Source organism: Chamaea fasciata, unplaced genomic scaffold, assembly GCF_029207755.1.
Source record: "Chamaea fasciata isolate MVZ Bird 193981 ecotype frontalis unplaced genomic scaffold, bChaFas1.0.hap1 SCAF_8, whole genome shotgun sequence".
Classification (NCBI taxonomy): Eukaryota; Metazoa; Chordata; class Aves; order Passeriformes; family Sylviidae; genus Chamaea; species Chamaea fasciata.
Genome location: NW_027094093.1, coordinates 29,117,325 through 29,140,903, shown reverse-complemented (window position 1 = coordinate 29,140,903; position 23,579 = coordinate 29,117,325). Strand labels below are relative to the sequence as shown.

Here is a 23,579-nt window from a genome sequence, read left to right as displayed (position 1 = left end):
GGTTGTCATGAGCCTGAGGGCTACAGGACATGAAGCTGTCACAAGTCATCATCAAGACACCTGCAGCATGCACCAGATGGGACTACTGAAGTCCATGACATGGGCTTCGGTGTTTGGGGAGCACCCCATCCAGCGGCCCAGCCATCCCTCTTCACCACCATATACCACACACCTCACGGCAGCAGGGCTCTCTCCGTTTGTTTACATGGATGCTCAACTCTCCTGAACAAGTCTACACACAAACCCAGAAGTCTCCTGTTTTTGCCTCCACCAGAAACTGAAAGAGAACAGGTCACATAATGGCAACACAGTGCCCTGGTGAGGAGCTGTACCACAGCATCCAGTGTGTGCTATGGGAACAAGGGGACTGTATCTCCTGGGGAGGGAAGACGGGGTGAGGAAATGCTTTTTCATAGCTGAAGGTATCTGAAATATCTAAAGCCAAGTGATAGAGTGGTGGCTTGTTGTGCAGACAGGTCACAGCATGTGGACATGACCTGCATAACCACTGCCAAAAGATTCCCCAAGAGGAAAGAAAAAGCATCCATTCTTTCAGCAGGCCTAACTCTGCTCTCAAATGCACTGATGTTAAACCAAAGTAATTGAGTCTGAGCCCAGCAGAAATCAATGAGATCACTGTCAAGTCCAATGTCAAACACACACACTTACAAACTTGCCCAAGAGATTTTCATACTATCCTCTGTGAACTAAAATCTTGAATGTTTTCATTCAGTTTCTGCACAGTCTTGCTGTATCTGCCTTGTATCAACATGCTTAGAATGCTGTGAAAACCCACAGAGCATGTCTCGTGTCAATATTACATGTGTGTCACTCATGTTCATAAATATCTGAAAACTACTGGTGTTATACTGAAAACACTGCCTGGGTAGCAGCTTCCTTACAGCCCAGGAAAGCAAGCACAGCTTAGCAGAACCTTGAAGTTGCTCTAAACTGCCTATAGGGAAAACCCAGCCATTACCAGGCCCTTGGGCAGGAACATCTACAATAGATGGCATCAAGCTGCAAACTGGCCATCAGAGACTGACTGGGAAACACCAGCTGCATTGCTCTCCCTTGGCCTATTTTATGATTTCCTACAAACAAGACTATTGTATAGAACAAAAGTCAGGGCAGCTTCCTGGGCTCTCACACAGCAGTGTTGCTTGGCCTGTGGTCCCACCCAGGGTTCAGCTGCAGCAGAGCTGTGTTCTGCCCCTCCAATCTGACACTATATCTGTACACAGTCACTCCCTAACCCGGTTGTGTCAAAATGATCCAGGTTGGCTTTCTATTTAAAAGCATGGAGGGTTTTCTTTAACCCAGATCATTTTGACTGATTTAGGTTAGAGAAGGACTACATTTGCAGCTATGCTTGCAGACAACAACCCCCAGCAGTGGGGACAGTGCCCAGGCACTTTAAGCCTGGCTTGGGTTCAAAGCCTGTGATCCCAGCTCAGCTGCAAGCCAAGTAGCACATCTGGCCACAGCTGTAGATGCTGTAGTTCAGGGGAAAAAAATGGCAAATGAGGCTACATTCAATGTCCCAGATAAACTATGGAGTGTAAAAAGTAAGGATATGATTCACAGGAAACTCAGAAACTTGGCTTCAGATTCCATTATCACAATTTTACCTCCTCCTCCTTCCCCCCTCCCCGAATTCTGGTACTAATGGTCTTCATTTTTCAACTAAATTCTTCATTTTGGGTGACTAGGATAAACTTCTTATTACTACACAGCCACACACCAAGACAGGCATCCCACAGTAATTCAATCACATCTCAAATCAGAACTATGTTGGTATTTATTTCAGCCAGAAATGTGAATTTTAAAATGGAAGCACACTAGAAGAGCTGAGAAGCTTCTCTCTCACAAGAGAGACTCTGTGAGTTACCTGTATGATAGCAAAACAGTTCAGATCTTTCTCTATGCTGGCTGTGGTTACACACACCAGAGCCTTTGTCTGGCTTCCCAGGCATGGGTAGAACTCATAAAGGATTCATATGCAAACATAATCTGCAACTCAGAGTGGGAGACAAACCGTTTCCACCCTTCTTTTGTACACCCACAAGAGGCACCAGATTTGTGACCAGGATCACATTTGAGTCAATGTCAAACGTAGCAAGAGTCCAAGAATCTTACCTACCCAAGTTTCTTACCTAGGCATGCCATCCCACACCATCTTCCAGCAATCTCTGCTACCAGCCTGACTTGAGAGTCAGATCATGTCCTGCTGCTGGCTAACATAGCCCTAAAATGGGAAATTACACTTTCTTGTTTCACACGTTTGGTTAAACTGAACATATTCAGCTTTGTAAAACACATCAAGATGAAAGATGTTCCTTAGGTGCAAAATACTAAATGTGTCTCTTCATTTAAGAACACAGGGTCCAGTAATCCAAAATTTGTTTGGGAATATTCTGAAGGATTAGACTCTTCAGCTTCATTTAAAAAAAAAAAAAAAAAAAAAAAAAAAAAAAAAAAAAAAGGCAGAAAAACTGGTTGCACATATGCTTCATCATAAAAGTATTTATCTGACCTACAGCCAAAACCATTTTATCTCTGTAAGCAATCCTTAAACACTGCAGAACGCATTCACTGCTTTCATTACCAAATTACTTTTTAAGAGTTCAGCAGGTAATTGAAGTTCCAAATGTCTTAAAATGGTTTGGCAATGCTGAGATTTCCTAGTGGACTTGCTATCCAAGAACTTTAGAGGGAAAAAATCAGCTGGATACTAAATATATACCCTAAAATAAGATGGATTCGAATTACACTAAGATGCATGCTTTTAAGCAGGAAGAATGTTTTATATGAAGAGTAAAGCTCTGCACAGAGGAGGTTCCATGAAGTTGAAGCTTCAAACTCATATTCAAAAAGTCCTGTAAATTTTTCAAAGACACTGTATTGACCTAAATCTGTTCCTACTGAACTCAAGGGCTGTTAATTTTGACAGAAAACTAATTAGGACAATGCTGTCCCATATACTTCGTACTATTTAGCAGATGACAGTTAAAAACAGAGGACTCTAAAACCTTCTTCCTAGATAAAAAGCATTTTATTACTTTTCCATTTCACCCAGCAGAAACAGTGAAAGGAATGGGCCTAAATCTGTTGCCCACACCCAAGCTCTGTGCATTCCCCCAAGGCTGTGGTGCTCGGTGGCAGGGGCAGGAGGGCCACGAGCAGCACAAAGCCTGCAGGCTGGGCAGGCAGCCCCCAGCTCCAGAGGTCTAATGAGGACTCCTGCCCCAGCTACATCAATAGCTTTTGGCAAACCATTTTCTGCCTCAGTTCCTCACATTTATGGAGTGGAGATGATGACAGTGTTCTGTGTTTGTAACTGTTATATGCACTGCTTTAAATGTTATTATTTTACAGGGCTTTTTATTCACAGCCAATTACCCAGCTCTCAGAGGGAAACTGAGGCACGGAGCAACACTAATTGCCAAATGTCATCCAGTAGGCCAGAGCAGAAGTAGGGTCTTCAGATTTTATTACATTATCTTCTAAACTTGTCTACAACCTTGGTATTGCACAGCAAAATTTTAGCTTGCTCTTTGTCCAGCACTGTCAGATGGCACGATACTTGCTTACTTGTGCTAACACTGCTGTTTAGATGGCTTGTTGTTCCTCTTGTTCCTGCAGAGAAACATAATATCAGATTTGTAAAATCACACTGGATGTGAAGACACTGGGATGGTAAATGCAGGATTACTGTCTCACCGCAGGCTCCAGCAGCAGGGAAAGCCAGTGATGATGTGGGCTGCTCACGGTCTAACACAAGAAGCTTTAATGATGACAAGAGGAACACAGAACAAGAACACCAAGAGCTTTACTTTTCACAGCAGCAATCTTTTCTCTTAGGATTACTCTAAGGCAAAAAAAAATTCTTGTTCTGCAATGGATCTGTTTTCACAGCAAGGGGATAACTGACATTTAACACCAACAAGAATAACTGAGGAACCTTGTGGTCTGGCATAGATCAGAGGAGGTGAGATGCATAAAGTTAGAAGCCTGGATTCCCCTCTCCAAATTATGGTTCCCACCCAAAAAGGTACAACTGTTTCACCTTATGGGGATGCTGCACTCCTTACAGCTTTATGCCCACTTACTGCTGAGGCATTTCTATTGTAAATGTAATAGAATTCTTGTAAATGGAACTTGGGGATACCCACTATTTTAGGAAGCACATTTGTGGCTGCACCTAGATGCACTGACACCAGGAAAGTTAACCTTTAGAAGTATCAATTGAGCTATCTGTCATAAAGCTCTTTTCCCCAGAGAGCCTCAGGAAAGTTATGGATGCAGAAGCTCAAGAGCTCTTGTCAGAAGAGCTTGCAATTTGGCTGCTGCATCCTAATTTGACCCTATAAGAATATGATACACAAAACAGCAGGAGAGAACTGAGATATTGGGAACTCAACTCCAGGCAGCACCAGAAAAAGCACCCATTGATCAGGGATGCTAGAGACAATCAATGCCTGCTTTTCCCCTTCTTTTCACAGCAGGTGATCTCCCACGAGCCTCTTATCGAGCAGCAGCGTAAGTAGGGAAGCTCTGTCTGACCAACACATGCTGCCTAACCGTTTATTGAATCCTTTAATAACAATAACATTGTAGTAAAATAACATTTTTCAGCTCCTCTCGTGCTGCAGAGCATGGCACACTTTGAGATCTGAAACAATGAGCTGTGACGTGCTGGAGCCATGTGCAGCTGGACAGGAAGAGCTGAAGATCCAGGGAGGTTTCCTTTCGGCACAGAGGCTGGGGTGTGACGCAGGGGAAGCCCGCGTGTTCCCGGACAGCTCTGCTAGCAGCCGGGAAGGATGGGCTGCCTGGACACGGTGTCTGCATGTGCTGTTCCTGACACAGCTGCCAGAGAGTGTGTTTGTTTTACCTTGACTAAAGCAAGAGACATTGTGCAAAGACAAGCAGAGGTTCTAAGAATATGTTCTTCACACTGAAGCCCTATGGAAGAGTCACAAATACAAATCACCTCTCAAGACGAAAATGCAGCAATTCATGCAGTCAAATTCAGCAACTACCCATGCACACCAGCACTGCAAAGCACAACCACAGAGTAGAAATGTGGAAAAGCGAGAGAAGAATACAGCTATTCCAAGTGGAATTTGGGCTAGACACAGAAATGCAGCATTCCTTTCCAGAAATTGCTCAGGGAATGCCTTATTTGCACCAACAGCTTCAAAACCATGAACCTCAAGCTTTAACTTCAAAAAAAGTGTACTTCTAACATCAAAGTGCCACTTAGGGACTCAAATGGATGGGCGCCAACAACAGAGCCATTAGCACCTACTCATCCATGGAGGCTTTCTATCTAAAAATCCCATTTGTCAGCAGACTCTCAGCAGGACTTCAGTATGATAAAAACCTCCATGACAAGTTCTAAACTTACAAATTAACATATTCATTTACTTAGCCATGTGTAAAAGTGTGTCACTCTGACAGCCTTCTTGAGCATCAATACCTAATCCAGAGCCATCCATTACAGCTTTCCATTTGTTCCTGGATTGAGAATCAACTGAAGTTACTTCAGTACAATTGAAATATTGTGTAGAATTATACAAGAGAAATACTGAGACAGTTGCAAGAGACTGAATACGAGGTTTATATTCACTCCTACATGCTGAATGCCTCCTACAAGGAAGTACAAGCCTAGGCTGGTGCCCACCAAAATCCCACTGTAAAGCTCCTGTGCCACTGATGTTAAGAGGAGCTGTGCAAGGATCTGTCCAGACAAGGCATCAGGGACTGATGCTGCAATAGCCCCTGGCTTTCTGGATCAAGGTTGTTCAAATTTCATTCACTGTAGTTGAGAGGTCTGAATGTTTGGTGTTTTAAGGTCGTAATATAATACCTCTATCTGTAACTCTGTAACACAATTAAGGATGAATCTTATGTAAATTCTTGCATAAAATCTTTGGTCATAGAGGATTTTTAAATAACTTTTTTAAGACAGTCAAAATAAGCATAATAATGTTTCATATCAGATGACAGCCCCAACCCTCGACTCCCAGTGTTTCAATGGAAACAAGACAGCCAAGAAAATGCAATGTAACAAGTTTTATTTTACTCAGCAAAAGATCTGCAGCTTTCCATTACTGACACACAGGACAAGTAGGACTGACAATGAAGAGAATAATTTGGTTCTGTCTGATACAGAAAGCAGATAGGATTGCAATGGCAGAACAGCACACATGGACACTCCTGTGGGTCCAGGCTGCAACAACATAACACGTGGGTGCTCAACACCAGTTCAAATCAGGTCATAAAATCCAATTCATCAAAATAACCTTTCAAAAATAGATTGCTACAGTTTGTTTCCTCTGGAATCTAACTGCTTCAGGCTCCTGCCTGAGCCACAGTTTGCAAGGTGTCCTCACATGGAAAGGAAAAATAATGTCTAGGGAGGCTTAAATGCAGTTCCTGGAACACTTCTCTGGGAAAATACAGAGATTGGAAGAGCAAAAAGGGAGCCAGAAGAGATGTCTCCAGAAGTCGTTACTTGCAGCTGCTAACATAGCTGCATGTCAGATTAAAAAAAACCAAACCCAACAAAAAACCAAACAAAAACAAAACAAAACTTCAGTTCTGCTTGCACTTCTAGTGTGCCCTCCATGCTATCCTATGAGTTTCAAGATTTTCAGTTTAAACTGTGTAAAGTCTCTGTCTTGACCATTTGACTTTCACCTACTTTGTGTGCAAACAGAGGTCACTGCATATCCCAGGAGCAGGACAAGAGGAAAAGGTGTGATAGACTCCCCCCAGAGCACTCTCTCATTCAGTACAACTAACTGGAGGCCCATTTGGATTGGAGACATCTAGAAGACAGAGCTAGGGCATGGGTTTGCTACTTCTTGTCTTGAGGGGAACAAAACTGAACACAGGATTTTAGATGCCTCATCAGTGTGAAGTACAGGGCATTCATGACTTCCCTGGTCCTGCTGGCCTGGCTATTTCTGACACAAGCCAAGGATGCCACTGACCTCCTTGGCTACCTGGGCACACTGCCAGCTCATGGCAGCCCTCACAGTGCAGTGCTTTGCAGAGATAGCTAGAAAGGTGTTGATAACACACCAGTGTTTTGGCTACTGCTGAGCAGTACTCACAGCACCAACACTGTCTCTCTCACATTCCCTCCCTCACCAGCAGGCTCGGGAAGGGACATAGCCAGGACAGACAAACCAAAGGGATATTCCATACTGTATCATTTCTGCTCAGCAATAAAAGCTAAGAGAAAGGGGGAAGAAAGGGGGTCATCTGTTATTTACATCTCTTGTCTTCTGGAGCAACCATTATGCACGCTGTTTCCAGGGAATTGGCTGTATGCTGCCTGCTCATGAGAAGTAGACATTAAAACATTTGGTTTTCCTTTGCTTCCGCATCCAACCTTTGCTTTTTCTTTATCAAGCTACCTTTATCTTGATCCATGAGGGTTTTTTTCATCTTATTTTTTTCCCCCTGGTCTGAAGGGGAGAGTGACAGAGTGGCTCTATGGGCACCAGCCAAGGTCAACCCACCAGAGGCATTTACAGGGGGAAGAGAGCTCCTTTATGAATCTCTGCAGGCCTCAAACTGGTGATCACTGCCTGTGCTATACCTCCCACAGCTTCTGTCCCTAAAGACGACTTCCAAAGAGGAAACTTTCCTTTGTCTATATATTCCCAAAGGAAGATGCAACATGACTTTCTGTTGGTCAGTGTGAAAACTACTCTTCGGGGTAGCACCTAATTAGAAATCTCTGCAGTTGTCTCCTTCACATGTTACACAGGGAACATTGCTGGGCAAACACAGGTGGGATGTGCAATCAATCAGTGCTCTTCAGAAGGCCACAGGAATTTATCCTGCCCTGGAAAATGCCACATTACACAAACATTTGGAAGAGCAACACACAGGTTCTACGTTTGCTAGATATAGTCCAAGAGGAAAATGTACAAGGAAAAATGAGACCAAGAAAAGGAAATTATATACTGTGGTTATAGTTCTATTAAACTCTGCTGTAGAACCAGTCAGGAGATACCTTCCCATGCCCCAAGTAACTAACATGCTCATGGGAAATATCCCCAGCACAAACTCTATGACAGAGTGGGTGACTCTGCAGCAAAAAAGGAACCTGGCACTTGTAAACAACCACAAAGGAGGGTAAGAGCTGTAAATGGCTCCTGACAGCACTCTCTTCATGGAGAGATCCCTGTGAAATATGGAATATATTAGCGAACCTGGGCTAGAAAGCAAAGCATTCCTAGGTAGGTGGAACATTTTAATAGCATGTCAATAAATTTCTCTAACATTTAGTATTTAATAGATGTAACTTTCACAGCATTACCAAAAAGGCCCAGGGACCTCACCAAACAGTGCGCAGAATGGACCCAGAGCCCAAGTGCCTTCTTTTGTCAGCATTTGGGTACCGCGGTGATGAGCAAAATCATGTGGATGTCTTAACACATTAAATTGGAAATATCCTTACTCTGCTACCAGTCTTCTTTGGCCCTATCCCCACACAAGTCTGTCGGCTAAACACAGGCCAAAATGTCTCCTGTGTCAATTACTGCAGCTCCTCTGCTGTCACTGGCACTGGGCCACTTCTTATACCAGCTGTGCCTCTGACCTTTGTATATTTAAAAATAGTGCCAAGTGTCATAAAAATCTGAAGACCATTTGACTTCCTGGTGTGGACATAGGCAAGGTGTGTTAATCTCATTTCCAGGACTAAGGCCAAGAAGTACAACCTGTCTGAAGTAGGTGCTCTGCATCCACATACAGGAACCAGGACCAAGTGGTTCAAGAAGAGATGAGAGTTTGCACATCTCTCTGATTTCACCTGTCACTTCAGCATGAACTTTTGAAAATCCTACAATAAAAAGGGATTGGTGTGCTTTTCCTGACCTATGCCCTGCCAACAGAAGGTGAAGCCATTCAGTGCTTTGTCAGGGTTTGCTCCAGCACCAGTACATGAGTTTCTCAAGAATATGGGCATACTGAGTCCACACAGTCTCAAGAAAACCACTTACTACAGCTTTGTGCCTGATTTTCCCCTTTTGGTAGATGAGACTTCCCTATTTTACACAAAGACTGCAAAACTCAACAGAGTGTTCTGAAATGTTGCACTAATTCTGTGTACTATTTCTAATTACTGTTATCTCCATTACCACTGCACACCAAGAGGAGCTGAGGATGGCTGAGCCAAGCAAGGAAAAAATTGTTCACTCTGCTATATGTCAAGCTCTTCTTGATTTTGGAGGTGGATTCTGTAGAAATTTGCCCTTTGTGTACCTGAGAAAGAACCTACCAGTCACTGGGTTTGAACTATTGCGAATGAGCATCATAAGGCCCCCAGGCTGAAACATCATGATGGAGCTGAAGCTAGAACAAACACTGAAATCAATCCCCAATCACAGCAACCAGGTCTAAGCTGCCAGTAACACCTTACTGCATAGCTCAATGACAAAGACAATCAGCTTTAAAAAAAGGGAAAAAATCTTTTTCTATCATAAGGACTTATATGCTGGGAAGTGTCCTTTTTACAAACTCCCATTACCACATGGATCAGTTTCAATTCACTTAAGCTCATCCAATCAACAGGGTTTCCCCTCCAATTTTAGCATCAGAGGTGTTCTAAACCAAGACACACTTGAAAACTTTCTTGTGGCTCAAATAGTTCAAGACAGTCTCATTAGGGATTTGATGAATAGCTTGAAGCAGCAGACACATTACAGACTAGCAGGAATCTGTAAGAGATAGCTGACCTATTTAACAGTCCAGCTAACTTTTGAGCAGGACTCAGTTGAATAGGAGCCAACTGTTAACAGGAGATTCGCACACCTTAGATCTAAGTCCTCCAAGCTCACAGGATCATTACTATTTAGCCGGTAGGCCTGACATTCTCCTTCGGACTAAATTTATCTGAATGCTTCAGACTGACTCAATTAGCATCACTCCTGAACTCTCTGCCTCAGCACAGAAAAGCAGAGCAGGAAAGTTAAATTGCTGTGAACAGAGTGGCAGTCAGATCCAAGGAGGTCGGCTCTCCATGACATGTTTCTGTGAACAAGAGGCATTAAACATGAAGCAGAACATGCAAGGATTTTGGCTCTGGGTCTTCATATGGAAATGCCTTCTCTTCACAGCATCAAAGCAAGGCAGGCATCTGGTTCATCACTATTAAAAGACTGCAGTGTGATAATAAGTCTTCAGTGGTGAGGGACATCTAGAAGAGAAAACCTTGCTACTTTCCCTGTGCTTTTTCATAGTTCTTATGGCCGCCTTACCCAGTCTGAGCATGGAATATGCACAGGCTTTGCCTGTTCTTTCCTTTCACCATGCACCCAGGCAATCTAGCCATTGTTTCTCTAGTGTGTCAGAAAACCTACCTTTGACTTTCTATCCGAAAAGTTACAACTCCAATCAAACCTCTTATTGTCACATCCCTGTGATTTCATCTGGCTTCTGACTTTCCCCACACTGAAATCATCTGCTTCCCTTCCATGGAGGGTGCACGCTGTGATCCCTTTCTCAGCCAAGTGCCCTCCAGTTCTGAAGTGCTCTGTTAAGTAACTTTATGGCATTCTTCCATGCTTTCCATCCAGTTTTCTCATTTCTTCCCTATCTTTCTGCTTGTACCTTATTCTCAGCCAGTTCTGCTCAGCACCCAGTGCTTGACTCAGTAACTCATCAGACTTGTCCTTCAGAAGTGTTTAAAACAAAAGAAAAACATCAATTTTTGGTTAAATGAAATCACAGTCTACTTGACAGCTTTTATCATAAGCACTCAATGGCAAGGATCATCTTTTTGTTCAGTGTCCATGCAGGATCTGCTTCAGAAGGAATTAATCAGTGACTGAGACAGAAATACAAATAATAAACCCTGGTAGAGAACCATCATAGTATTATGACAATATCATATGCCGTACAGGAGGACAGCCCAACTGGAAGTTTTATTGCATTCACTCACAATCTTTCGAATATTCTTAAGCATCTACAGCTTCAAAAGCTGTGCAGGCTGACAGGTACAGCACTTGAATGGCCTGCTGAAAACCAAAGGCAACTCACTGAAAGTTTTCATCTGGATTCTCCACTTAACTTGTCCCATGGGAAAAGACAGTAGTAAACAGTGGAAGAGAAACACAGTCCAGATATTTCCACAGAAAGTAAATCTGCTTCCAGAGAGAACTGCATATTTCTTGCTAGCTATTATTTTTAACCTCTCGCAGATTTATTTTTACTACAATTTAAATGTATCTGTTATATGCCATAACATTATTATTATGGGAGACACTAAAATAGCAAAGTATTCTAGGCACTTGATACCATTTTACAGAACACGGAATTACAGCCAGCAATGATTTGACTGCTGCTCACTGCAGCAGCCACCAATGCTTGTGACCCCCCCTTTCAGCCTTGCTTCCTAGAACTCCTCTGTGGAGTTCCTCCCGAAGTTGTGGTGTGCCTTCTTTTGCAGTTTAGCTGGTTGGGGAGAGGGAGGGGGGCAGAAAGAGGATAAAAGGAACTAAAATTAATTCAATTTATTAGGATAAAATTCTGATTTCTGCTGCCAAGCTGTGGACGCAGTTTTGGGCTCACAGCCCACAGCTTGAAGCTGCTGAAGCCATCAGCTAAGCCTACACACCTCATACCAAAAACTACCTGGGATACTCTAGAATCAGAGAACAGTTTGGATTGAAAGGGTCCTTTAAAGGTCATATAGTCCAATACCCCTGCCACAAGCAGAGACATCCTCCACTGCCTCAAATTACTGAGTCCCCATCCAGGCTTCCAGGGATGGAGCATCCCCAACTTCTGTGGGCAAACGGTTCAAGGGTTTATCATCCTCATCATAAAAAATTTCTTCTTTACCTCTAGTCTGCACCTACCCTCTTATACTTTAAAAATGGTGCTTCCTGTCTTATTGCAACTGATCTTTTCCTGAGCCTTCTCTTCTCCAGCTCTCTCAGCCTCTCCTCATAGGACAGGTGTCCAACTCCTCCTATCATTTTTGCAGACCTAACCTCGAGGCTTTTGCTCCATTTTCCACTAAACTGTTTTAAATAAGCCACAGTTTGTTTGCACAAGGGTCTCAGGCTTTGATTTTAGATTGTATACTCTAATAAGACCAAGAAAATATATTTAAATAAATAAATTCCATCTTTGATAATCAGCTCAACTTTTCAGTGCTCCAACACTGAGCAACATCTCTTCTTATCAGGTCAAGCTATGGTAGATCATAACTTTCCACTCCTGACAAACGCAGCTGGCAAAGCTCTTTGTGTTCAGCTTGGATGCTGTTTGGCACAACAGTCTGACAGTGACTTACAAGACCGGTGAAAAATATGCATTGCTAATTTTCCAAAGTGTCATGCCAGTGCCTTTGGGGGCCATGCATTCACCCACCTTCCCATACAGTAACAGGATTTGTGCCCAGCTAATAAAGCAGACTTCGTATCAGCCGAGGAAAGACTTTAGTTAGAATGTCCTCCTTCTTCATTACTGAATGATATATTCAAGGCAAAGCACTGAAGTTGATGACATCTTTAAAATACATTTTTTTCCGTAGTGTGGGAGATACAAGCCGCTAATCCCCGCAGATCTCCTTTTTCTCCCCCATTGCCCCCGTGGTTTATCATGTCCAATTAGCCATCTGCCATGCCCGCACTGCCATACAAAGGAAGCCCCCTCTCCAGCGACACAGCCCATCAGCGGGGCCATTGTCCCTGCTGACAAACAAGAATCAGACACTATTGTTTCCAGCTGACGATGCTGCTCCCAAAGTAGGCTGCCAGTTGCCACTAAAACAGCGGGAGCACCAGGGTACACTCCAGGAGCCAGGAACCATGCCAGCAGCACCGATACTACTGGGGAACCTACACAAAGCACTTTTTGAGATACATACATATATAAAGAGAGAGATTTTCTGATTGCAGGTAACAAACCAACCCGGGCCAACCACCGCCCTTTCTGTGGCAGTTGCACTGGGGCATGCCTGACCTGCTGCCTTTACTGCTTCACCAAGCAGTCACCTGGCAAAGAAAGGGTCACAATCCCCAGAAGAGAGCAACATTTTGGAGTAAAATGTTTCCTTGTTAAGTTTTTATTATGATCATCATTTTAAAGATAAGGCATGTCTTCTACCAGTTCAGCACAGCTAATTCCACACACCAAAACTACCCTCCCTCCACTCAAAAAAAAGTATTTTAAAAACCTGAAATCTCCACCGTGTCTACATGGGTACTAATTATGTAACAAGGTTAATTTAATTTCTCTCGCAAACAACATACATTCACCCTTTTTCCCAAGGCCACTTCACTAAAAGAAATGACCAGAGCAGCTGGTCTGCCAGTCACCAAGATGTTAAATTGAAGATCATTTCCTCTTATTATTCTCAGCAAAACATGATGTGACCTTACACTAAAAACTACAGTCTGCCTAATTACGGTAGTTTTGTTCCATCAGTTAAACTGAAATGCTGGTTCATATAATTAAGGTTACTAAAAAAGGAATTTCACTTTTAGTTCTAAAGGTAATTTGTTGCCTTGAATTGCAACAAATTAGACCTATGTACCTGAATGTTTTCATTTTGTGCAATTTGAACAAACCAAAAAACACTCCTAGATTTTAGTAAGAAAGCCACACGTTGATAAGAGACAAAGAACCCAAATAAACCATAATTTATTTCAGGCACTCATTAATGAAAATGAGCAACAAAATGAATATTTATATTTTAAGTAGAAACAGAATTATCTTCTAAGCCCTTGATTAAGTAACAGAAATTACCTAAACTTCAACAAATGTTTTAAATGATATTTAACATTCAGCAGTGAACATACATTGTTTCAATATATCACTTTGAATGTTCATCGAATAGTTCAAAATAAAATAAATGAAAAACAACTGAAACTAATGTGAATCCACAGTAATCACATGGGTTAATGATCTCACAATGACTTATAAACAGAGGAAAGTCTTTGCCCTGGATTCAAATACAAGGATCATTCTGAATCAAATATGAAATAAGACATGAAAACTTAGATATTTTTGCTGAAATGTTACTCCTTTCCTAGCACGAAATGCTCTAAATCCCATTTCAACACACTGCAGGCCACATATCACACAGGTGACTGACTTAAACCTAGATTTACGATTGCCATTGCAGTGCCTGGGCCAAGTTCTGTTTTCAGTTACATCTGTGAAAACTCCCAAGCAATTCCTCTGAAGTTCTCTGGATCTGTACAGCAGTAACACAATCCATCCGAGAAGCGAGTGGGAAAGAAATAATTCAAAATATTATGACTTCTTTTTTTTTACAGCCCTTTACACTTTAAGGCTCTCCATTCAGACAATCATATTTGACTTCTCTTTTCATAACCAGCTCTCTTTTGCAGAACGTGTATTGGAATATTCCATATTTTTCTTGCCAGATTCTCTAGGCAAAATTCCCCAAGTGGCAGAGTCCCTTCAGTTGAACACAGGGTGCGTGAGCCACGCAAGGCTGTAAAACGGGAGTTGTTTATCCAAAGAAATATTAAAAGCAGGACACCAGTCCAAATTAAACAAAAGCATAAATACCTCTAAGTCGTTTCATGACTTTAGGTTCCAGCCGTAAAAGGCACAGCACTATGGGTTTATAAGGCCTAATACTCCATAAGTATTTTCTTTGATGTAACTATGAAGTACTTAAAATACCACTGGGTACTGTATGGTACATGTCACCATGGAGCAATAAAGCTGCTCTACATCCATAATCAGCCTTTCCAGAGACCGTAAGGTCACAGCAGCTGAAACAACAGAATACTTCATTCCCAATCTTCAAGAGGCCCAGAGCACCTGTGCAGCCAGAGGACTCCCTAAAAGGCTCTTAACATGGGGGTGTGCCTGGAAATTACAGCAAAGAAAGCCCACCAAACTCATCAAAGCCACTCCCATTTTTAAAACCTCATGTTTCCCCAGCAGGTTATTATTATGAGACTTGATAAAATACAGTATGGGAGGCAGGTGGTAGGAAAGAGTCATAGTTATATTTGCCTGGCCAGGCTGGATACACACTTGTATCCAAGCCCCTCAACATTCCAAGACTCACATGGCCATCTAAGTCCACATGTAAAATGGTCGACACAAGCACTAGGAGGGTTCCTCTTTTGTGATGACTTCAGGATTACACTTTCCTTCTTTCAGAGCTTCAACCCAAAAACACAATGTAGGCAACAGGTCCACTCCCCATAACTTCTGTAGGTGCCATATCAAGCCTTATTACAGTGTCTGTGTGCTTTACTAATGTCTGTGTTCTAAGCTTATGTTCCCTATTGCACCTTGACCTGGAAATCAAGGACCGTGAACTTCAGTACAGATGAGCTCTGAACAGAGGCTGGGCGTGAAAGACCCCTTCCTCTGGAAGCAATTATGTTCAAGATTAATTGAATTAATATCAAATAGAGTAAGAATCTTGCTACTGGCCCACTACACAATGCAATCTCATCCAGAATAAACACATTGTAAATAACTATCAGCTATCATCCCTGTTGTCCTGTACATACTTCTACGTGAGAAGGAAGGAAGCGGTATGGGAAAGAAATGCTCCTCTGAACATAAATCATTAATTTAAATTGTTCCCTTCCAGCATCAGACAAAAAGAGATCCTTCTTTTTTGACAGAAGACCCCACAATCCAGGAGTTTCTGCCCCATTTCTTAGCAGCATCTGCATGACAAGAGAGGGAAGAGGACCGTCATTCCCACCAAGACCCCTTGAGTCACTTATTTGTCCTTTCCCATATCACATGAAAATTCCTGAACTAGCAGATCTGCCTCCAAGTCCTGAGGTGGAGGAGATGGAACAACCACAGGGCAGAGCCACACAACCTTTCCCATGCACTGGGGAGGCTTGAGGGGACCTGGGTTCCCACCTGTAGTAAAACTGCAACTCCTCCCCCACACCAAGCACATGAAAAAATAAAAACCACCTACACTAGACAATAAGGAAAGAAAACAACAAAACTCATCTTCCTGACAGGGTCAGAGATCAAAGCCTCCAGAGACTGGTACAGATTTTGATTAAAAGCATCACCTCAAAGAACACAAGAGCTTTCCAAATGGTAGGACAGACCTGGCAGCCTTTTCTGCAACAGAGCCTCCTTTAACAGCAGCACAAATTACCAGACCAGGCCTTATGAATTATAAAGTCTCAAGGTAAGGAAGCCAGGCATCACACAAACACCTCATCCTAGTGACAACTCAATTGAAACAATTTACCTGCTCCATGAGGAGACACTTGAGTTCATCAACCTCAAGGAGCACTTCTCTGCTGACATCATTTCATGCACATCTTTTGTTTAAACAGCCTGGTCAATGCAAATAATTTTAAAGTTATTTAACAGCAGAACTGCCAGTCAGTCATGCACAAATGAAGAATACTAGAAGCATGGCTGGCTGAAAAGCAGAGAGCAAACAGAATAATTCATCGCATCCAAAGGAGATGGAACAGCGTCAATTTTCAACTCACAGGAAGTATCAATGACAAAGTCGGCATCTTCATATCACACATAATCAATGTTATACTTAAGTGCCAGAAAAATAAATTAGAAAACAAAACAGTACCTGCTGGTGCACAAGAAATATGATGACTACTTTTTCTAGTAATTGGTAGTTTGCTAAATCGTTGTGTCACTGACCTCTATAAATATTTAAATTTTTGGTAAAGAATTTCCTTATGTGTTTCACCCCGTATCCAAAACACACTGCATAAATTACTGCAGCTTAACCAGGAAGCTAAAGCTTTATCTCTGTGTCTGTATTCAAGGGATATCTCTTATTTGTATACTTTGAAAGTGACTTACTTTATGTTTGAAATTGTGAGTATTTGGATTCCATTCCACACAATAAAAAAGTTTCAGTACACATTTAATTCAGACTAGTAAGAGTTCCAGAGAACCTGGTCATATTTTACCTGTCAAAAAACCAGACTTAAGAAACTTGGTAAGGCATACCTAGGCATAGATTCAGGTTTTTACTCAAGCAGAAGCAATCGACATCATGCAGAAATTGCTGCTACAATTCAGCAGATGGTGTTATCCTAGAAATCAGAGCTGGAGATGGCGATAGTAATTTCTGCCCTTCATGTCCCTCTGCCTGTTAATTTTTATCCCAACTTTATGGGATTGATTGTCTGAAGGAGAATTCCTGAATTTCTTACTGCATATATCAGATGGTGAAAATTAGAATAGTCCCTTTCCTGTGTGACTCCAGGGAGGTTTTAACTGACTGCCAGCATCAACTACACAGTTGTTAAATCCACCCTTTTCTTAAAAGTCGTTCCTAGTTCTCATCAGCGTAAGCACCAGAACAGACCTTCCTTTATTACTTAATGTAATTTCTTCAGTTTGCCTTTCCAGGTACAGCTGAGAAACCTGCCGTCTCAGGTGTCCCCGCTGATAAGGGACGGGTGCCTCGGGTGATTGGGCGCTGCTGGGGGAGCTGCTCTGCGAGCGGCGCCACTCCCAGCATCAGCCTCCTCTGCCGGTACCAGGGAGCAGCCTATCGATCCTCCCGGCTCAGTCCAAAGCCCAGCTGCCTGCTAAAAGCCTCGGGGAGAGGTTTAGTTGTTTCCACTCCGGTTTTTTTTTTTAACAAATGATGAGTTCATGCTTTTTCATGTGGTAAGTGTGAATTTGGGAAGATTTTAGGCTGTTTAGTATAAGCTTGGGTTATCAGAGCAGCTAATCTTTAAACCATATACAATCATTTTTATTTGATGTGCGCATGTAACACAATAGTTACGCTTTACAAATCCAGAACACAAGTCAGGACAAGGTATAGAGGGAAAAAAAAATCTAGTATCAAGGGAAAAAGAACGCTAAGTCAATGCATGTCTCTGTAGTTATTACAAATCAGACTCCATCTCACAGTCCTTACTCAGACGGGATCACAATTGTCAGCCTGAGAGGTGTGGGAGTCAGTTGTGTCCTGGCTATGATTGTTCTCCCAAGCCCCACATCAGCTGTTCTCTCCACCATCCATTAAACCAAACTTCACACAGGCACAACAGCAGTGCACAAACCCACAAGTGGAGGGGTCCCACACAACACAGAGAACCAATGCTGGCATTTCACACAAGTCATACCTGTGCTCGTGCTTTCCCCATTTCTCAGGGATGCTGCCAGCAGACAGCCAAAATTAATTACTAATAGTCTGGGGTTATTTTTTCCCCACATCATCATTTTGGACACATGATGCTGTGTAATGATGCAGAAATGAGAATTTTGCATCTTCTTTGATGAAGCTTAAGGTGAAACAGACAACCATCAGGGATGGCCTATGCATACACATTTCAGTGCAAGGATAGGACCTAGGCACCTCTCCCAAGCCCAGCTTATTGAGATTTTGTTTTTTTAAGAAGCAGAAGTGTTAGGAGACTCTCAGAAATCTCAGGGCTAAATGTATAATGCAGGTTACAAGTGTATTCACGGATCTACAGGTGAAATTTAAGGTGAAGGAGGAGAGAAGCTTAAGAGAATGTCTAGCCACATGGCTCCCTGTGACCTTCCCTCATTTAGGAATACTTTTTAATATAAGCTAGACAGATTTGACTGTCTCCAAATTCAATTCTGCTAACGTGCTTACATTGAGAAGGCAGTGTTACAGAGAAATGATTCAGCTTTGGGTGAAGAAGGGGAGAGAGTGACAAGGTAGGGGGGAACCTTAATTAACGTTCCTTTTAAAAGGAAAATTGGTGGGTTGTTTTTCTTTTCCTTTTTCTAACACATCTGTCATTGTAGAGACTTAGGAAATTATCTTGTAACCAGGTAGGCTATCAACAGGCAAATGCCCTATGGCTTAATGACTTGTGGATCATAAGATACATACAGCCAGACCTTATTATACTTATCCTCAGATCAAAGGGTTTTCACATAAATGGGGTGCAGTCTACCATAGCAGGGAGCTGTTGCAGGCCCTCAGGATTTTACTCTTTTAAAGTTTTGGTGATTACATAATCGCTTTTTTGTAACTGGAGCTCAAAGCATTGTGTGCAGCTAATGACCAGGTAGAAGAAGGCAAACAGCTGAAAAGCAGTCTTGACAAACAGCTGTGGCAGTAAGTGTAAGTCCTAGCCCAAAAGGGTCAATCCCCTTATGAAACAAGTACTTAATCCTTTACAATTTTTAATTAAAAATCCACCAAGAAGATTATAAAACTTTCTTAAGATTTTGATGGGGGAGGTAGTGAGGGAGAACGGGGGGGTGTGTCATGCAGACCACAAGTTGCTTCAGTTGAGATGCTCATCCTGTGCAAAGCCATGTTTCAGAGCTGGGGGCTCCCACACAAACACTACCTCACAAACGGGTGATACAGTGGGGACCCCAGCACACACCTATTGCCCACGGAATTTAATTAACCACTGCTTCATTAGCGCAGGGACTCTCTGCTGTAGTCCAGATACACTTTGGCTTCACTTCAGCATCCTTTGAATCGGCAGAGTGAAACGCAGGGCTCTCACTCAGCCCTGAGCTACTTAGCGAGCCCGTCTCCGCGAGGTCAGCATCCCCGGCCGGCAGCGGGGCTGCGGGCGAGCGCTGCCCAGGGCGCCTCTGCACTCACTCACAGTCCACACCAAGGCGGCAGGGGTAGCGCCCGGCGCTTCGCCCGGCTGGAGCGGGGCAGGCAGCCAGTTCCGCTTCCAAACACCAGCCGGTACCCGGGCGGCCGCCGCCGCCGCCCGGGGCGGGGGCCCGGCGGGGCCCAGCCGGCGCTGGTTCCCGCGGGGGTGACAACGCGGCAGCTCTCCTCGAGCATCCCCGCGGGGCTTTTGTGCCTGCTTGGGGCGGGGGCCTGGCCGGTCCTCTCCCGAGGCGTGGGAGCGTAGCCCCGCGGTAGCATCCTTCCAGGGGCGGGAGGGGCGACGGGGGCACGGGCGCACCGAGGGGCTGCGGCGGACAAAGCGAGGAGACAGGCGGGGACCCCCTCCATCCCCTCCTCTCCCCTCCCCGCGGCTCCGCTGCTGGCGGTGCCCGCGCCGCAGCCGCCAGCCCCGCATCCCGCGGCGGAGGCAGGGCCCGGCGCTGCCCTGGCCCCTTCCCCGCGGTTCCCCTACCTGTTCGGAAGAAAGCATCCACCTCGGAGTCAGGGACAGCGCCTTCCTCCGCCGCCCCTTCGGCGGGATTCATGGCTGGGGGAGAGGCGGCGGCGAGCCCGGCGGCTGGTAATATCCAGTGAGTTAGGGAGGAGGAGAGCCGAGAGAGAGAGAGAAAAAGAGGGAGGGAGAAGAGGAGGGAGGGATGGAGGCGCGTTCAGCTGCGAGCCCAACCGAGCGCCGCTCGGATCATCCCTTCCGCGGCGCCTGCGGGGCGGCTGCCCCGGGGCTGGGCTGCGCTGCCCCCGGGCTGCGCTGGGCGGTGCGGCCGGGGCGGGGTGCCGGTGCCGAGCCCCGCCGCCGACCGGCCCCCTCCCCTCCACCCGCTATTGTTCCGACCTGCTCCGCTCCGCTCCGCTCCCCCCGCCGCCGCCGCTGCCCCTCGCCGCGCTGACAGCCCGGCCCGGCCCCCGGCGGCCGCCCCCGCCGCTTCCCTGCCGGCACTTCCTGAGGCAGGCCGGGCGCCGGCCGGGGAGGCTGCGGCGCCCCCCGCCGCCGGGGCAGCCCCTCTGCGGGGCGCGGCCGCCCCGGGCGGGGCGCGGGTCCGGCCGCTCTGGGCGAGGCGAGCCGGGCACAGGTGCGGGCACAGACGCCCCGCGGGGGCCGGGCGGGAATTTTTGGTTTATTCCCTACCCCTGCACCCTCCGCAGCCGTACGGCTGTGCATCCCTGGGCTGCACCGCTGCCATGTCTCCCCTCTGATGAACAGCCGCGGGGGCACGGCGCGGCGCTTGGCTGTTAGCTGGGCAGATACTCCTGGGGCGAAAGTGAACGCTAATGTGCTTATAGGGACACAAAAAATTGTTCTTTGTTTTGGGGTCGGGTAGAGGGGTTAGGGTTGGTTTGGGGTTTTTTGTTTTGGTTTTTTGGGGGTTTTCTTGGATTTTTTTTTTTTTTTTTTTATGTTCAGGATCTGTTGGGCACGATTGCTTTGGAAACGATCAGCGAAACTGCATGTTGTTGCAGGTATGCCTTCATATTTTGTTCTTTACAGTCCTTGGTGACGAGCGAGCCAAAAAGGAGTTTGGAAAGCCAAGATCCTGGTCCCAGCTCAGACATTGATTCTGCTCACTAAATGATTTTGATTTCTCTACTGTAGCTCCAATATTTGTGATTTGGGACAATAACTGTCTCAAAAGGAGTGCTGTGAGGAATACTTGTTTGTACTTTGCTAGCCGCTGAGTTAAATGTTCTTCCCTGAGTCCAGCTATCAAGGTTTCAAGCACAGACAGGCAGAGATAGATGAAGACAGATGTTTGCCATTTGGGCACTTTCTTTTCCTGTTCACCTATTTGAAGTTTCCCCAGCTCCTCATTCTTCCACAATCGCATAACAGCTCTAAAATGAGCATAAGGAGAAATGTTGCTTTTTCACCTAACCACCACTGCAAAATAGGAATGTTACTCTCGCACCTCACAGTTGTTCATCTTTGCTTCCTCTACCTTCAGAAAGAAAAAGCGACTGTTGGTGTGATGACCCCTCTGGCTGTACTACCCTTGGATAACCCATCCCTGCTGCAAAATCCCATCCATCATTCTCAAGAACAGAAGTCTTTTAGCCAGAACACCCCCGTGGCCTCACTGTCTTTATCCTTTAGGGGTAATGCCTAATCATCACTCATTAGTCATTGAAAATCTCTGATATTTAAGGGACTTGAGGACAAAACCTCTTCAAAAACCTGGTCAGCATGGAGGGACACACTGGAGCACTGCAAAAGAGGTATCAGTCTAGTGCATCTTAAGGAAGAAAATACTTTGTCTAGCAGAAGTGCCAGAGCCAACTGGTTGTAAGTGACACTGTTTGGATCAGTTCTCAATCCGTAGGTAGTGTAGCAACTGAGGCTGGCTGAACATTTTCTGGTTTAGCCCAGATTATTTTAGATTCCAGAGGAGCATGGGTTTCATCCACCTGATCTTTTCTCAACAGAACATAAGGGAAGGCTGGATTTGGATGTGTATTACACTTGATAATAAGACTGAAAATTTCCCTTCAGAAGTTTAATTGTCAAAATGGTATTGACCAGGCAGGATGAGCAAAGAGATCCCAGTTACATCTCCTCTGACCTTACTGTTTACTACTCCAATTGAAACAGAATATGTCATGCCCAGGGACTCAGAAATAAGAGCAAACATCATACAGAGATCCACCTAGAACTTTGTTGCCTCATTCCCTCTGTCCTTATATCTCATGTACTGCCATTTCCCACGCCTACCTCCAGCTGGTTTTAACTGAAGCCATTCATCTTTTTAGGTTTATGGATTAAAAAAGGTCATTTCACAACTATCTGTAGGAAGTAACAACACAAAGTCTATGTCCCGGCTGCCAAAGCTCATTACAGATCCCTCTGACTCCTCTTCTTAGGACTACCAGGATGCCAGAAGCACCTTCTATATCAGGCATGGCAGCAGCACAGCATTACCACAGAACAGGCATCTGAGTAAAATCAGTCTTTCAAGCACCAGACTTTCTTCAGTGACCATTTACCTCTTCCACACCACAGCACAGTGCCAAAAAGGCTTCCCTCTTCCAGGCTTAACCAAGCTGCACCATTTTGGATCCCATCTCATTTCTGAATATTCACTAGCCCAAAGCAGATTTGCTCCCCAGGAATCTTACATATGGGTTCATTCAGGAGTGTGAGCTTGGCAGCTGGGAAGAACGTGGTTTCCTCATGAAGCTTTGAATCCACTCAGGATTTGGTACAACCTGGTTGGTTTTAGAGTTAAAGCATTCTGGACCATCCTTAGAAGCTAGACGGGAGTTACCCATAAGCAAGGAAGGTTTAGCATCATCCAAAGGGAATTATTATTGTCAATGACAGATAAATTTATATTTCCCTTTCCTTAGGAACCCTGCAGATGTGTCCTACAGCAACAGTTATGGGAATTATACAGGCTACAGAAAGCACATTTGTCTGTATAACCTCCAGTCAAAGGTGTTGGAAAATGCTGAGGGGAGGGAGAGCAGTTCATTTAGCTTACCTGCCATCCCACTGCCAACACAGATTCCTGATTAATGATTAAGCCAGTTAAAATACTCGTATTTAACCATACAAAATATCAGTATCTTCTGAAAATAATTTTTTTTTCTTCACAGAAAAATGTCATGGGAACATGAATGGTCCCAAATCTCTCATAATTTTGAACAGCTGGGAATTTCCACTTTTTAAAGAATAAAAGTGTTTTGAGACATTTTTCATTAAAGTTTATCAAGACTTAGCCACACCGTTTTCTTGCTCATCTCTGCTGCATAAGACACAGCAAGTTTGTTCTTCTCTGATTGCAGCTCCACCGGCCAGGGAAGCCCTGCCCAGTTTATTCACTGTTTTCATGGCTTTATCATTGAAGCAGCAGTCCTGCTGTCACACTTTGCACATACCTCTCTTATGCACACACCATGGCAATGCAGGATGGGCAGCACTACAGTCCAACATCAGTAAACTTTCGTGGAA

The 23,579-nt window shown here is 44.4% G+C and overlaps 1 protein-coding gene and 1 long non-coding RNA gene across 6 annotated transcripts in view; one reads left to right on the top strand and one right to left on the bottom strand.

Annotated features, from left to right (window-relative positions):
- KALRN (kalirin RhoGEF kinase) overlaps positions 1 to 20,359 on the bottom strand; it is a 473,232-nt gene extending 452,873 nt beyond the window's left edge. For all 5 annotated transcript variants that reach the window (XM_066190284.1, XM_066190280.1, XM_066190281.1 and 2 more), the window contains exon 1: positions 20,091 to 20,359. In XM_066190284.1, the coding sequence (XP_066046381.1) occupies positions 20,091 to 20,163 (73 nt within the window). In that variant the 5' untranslated portion in view covers positions 20,164 to 20,359. The remainder of the gene's footprint in view (positions 1 to 20,090) is intronic.
- A 268-nt stretch (positions 20,360 to 20,627) lies between these two features.
- LOC136293003 (uncharacterized) lies at positions 20,628 to 22,723 on the top strand. Its single transcript, XR_010722043.1, has 3 exons — positions 20,628 to 20,706; positions 21,039 to 21,094; positions 21,577 to 22,723. It is a non-coding gene; the product is annotated as an uncharacterized lncRNA (long non-coding RNA).
- Positions 22,724 to 23,579: the final 856 nt, after the last annotated feature.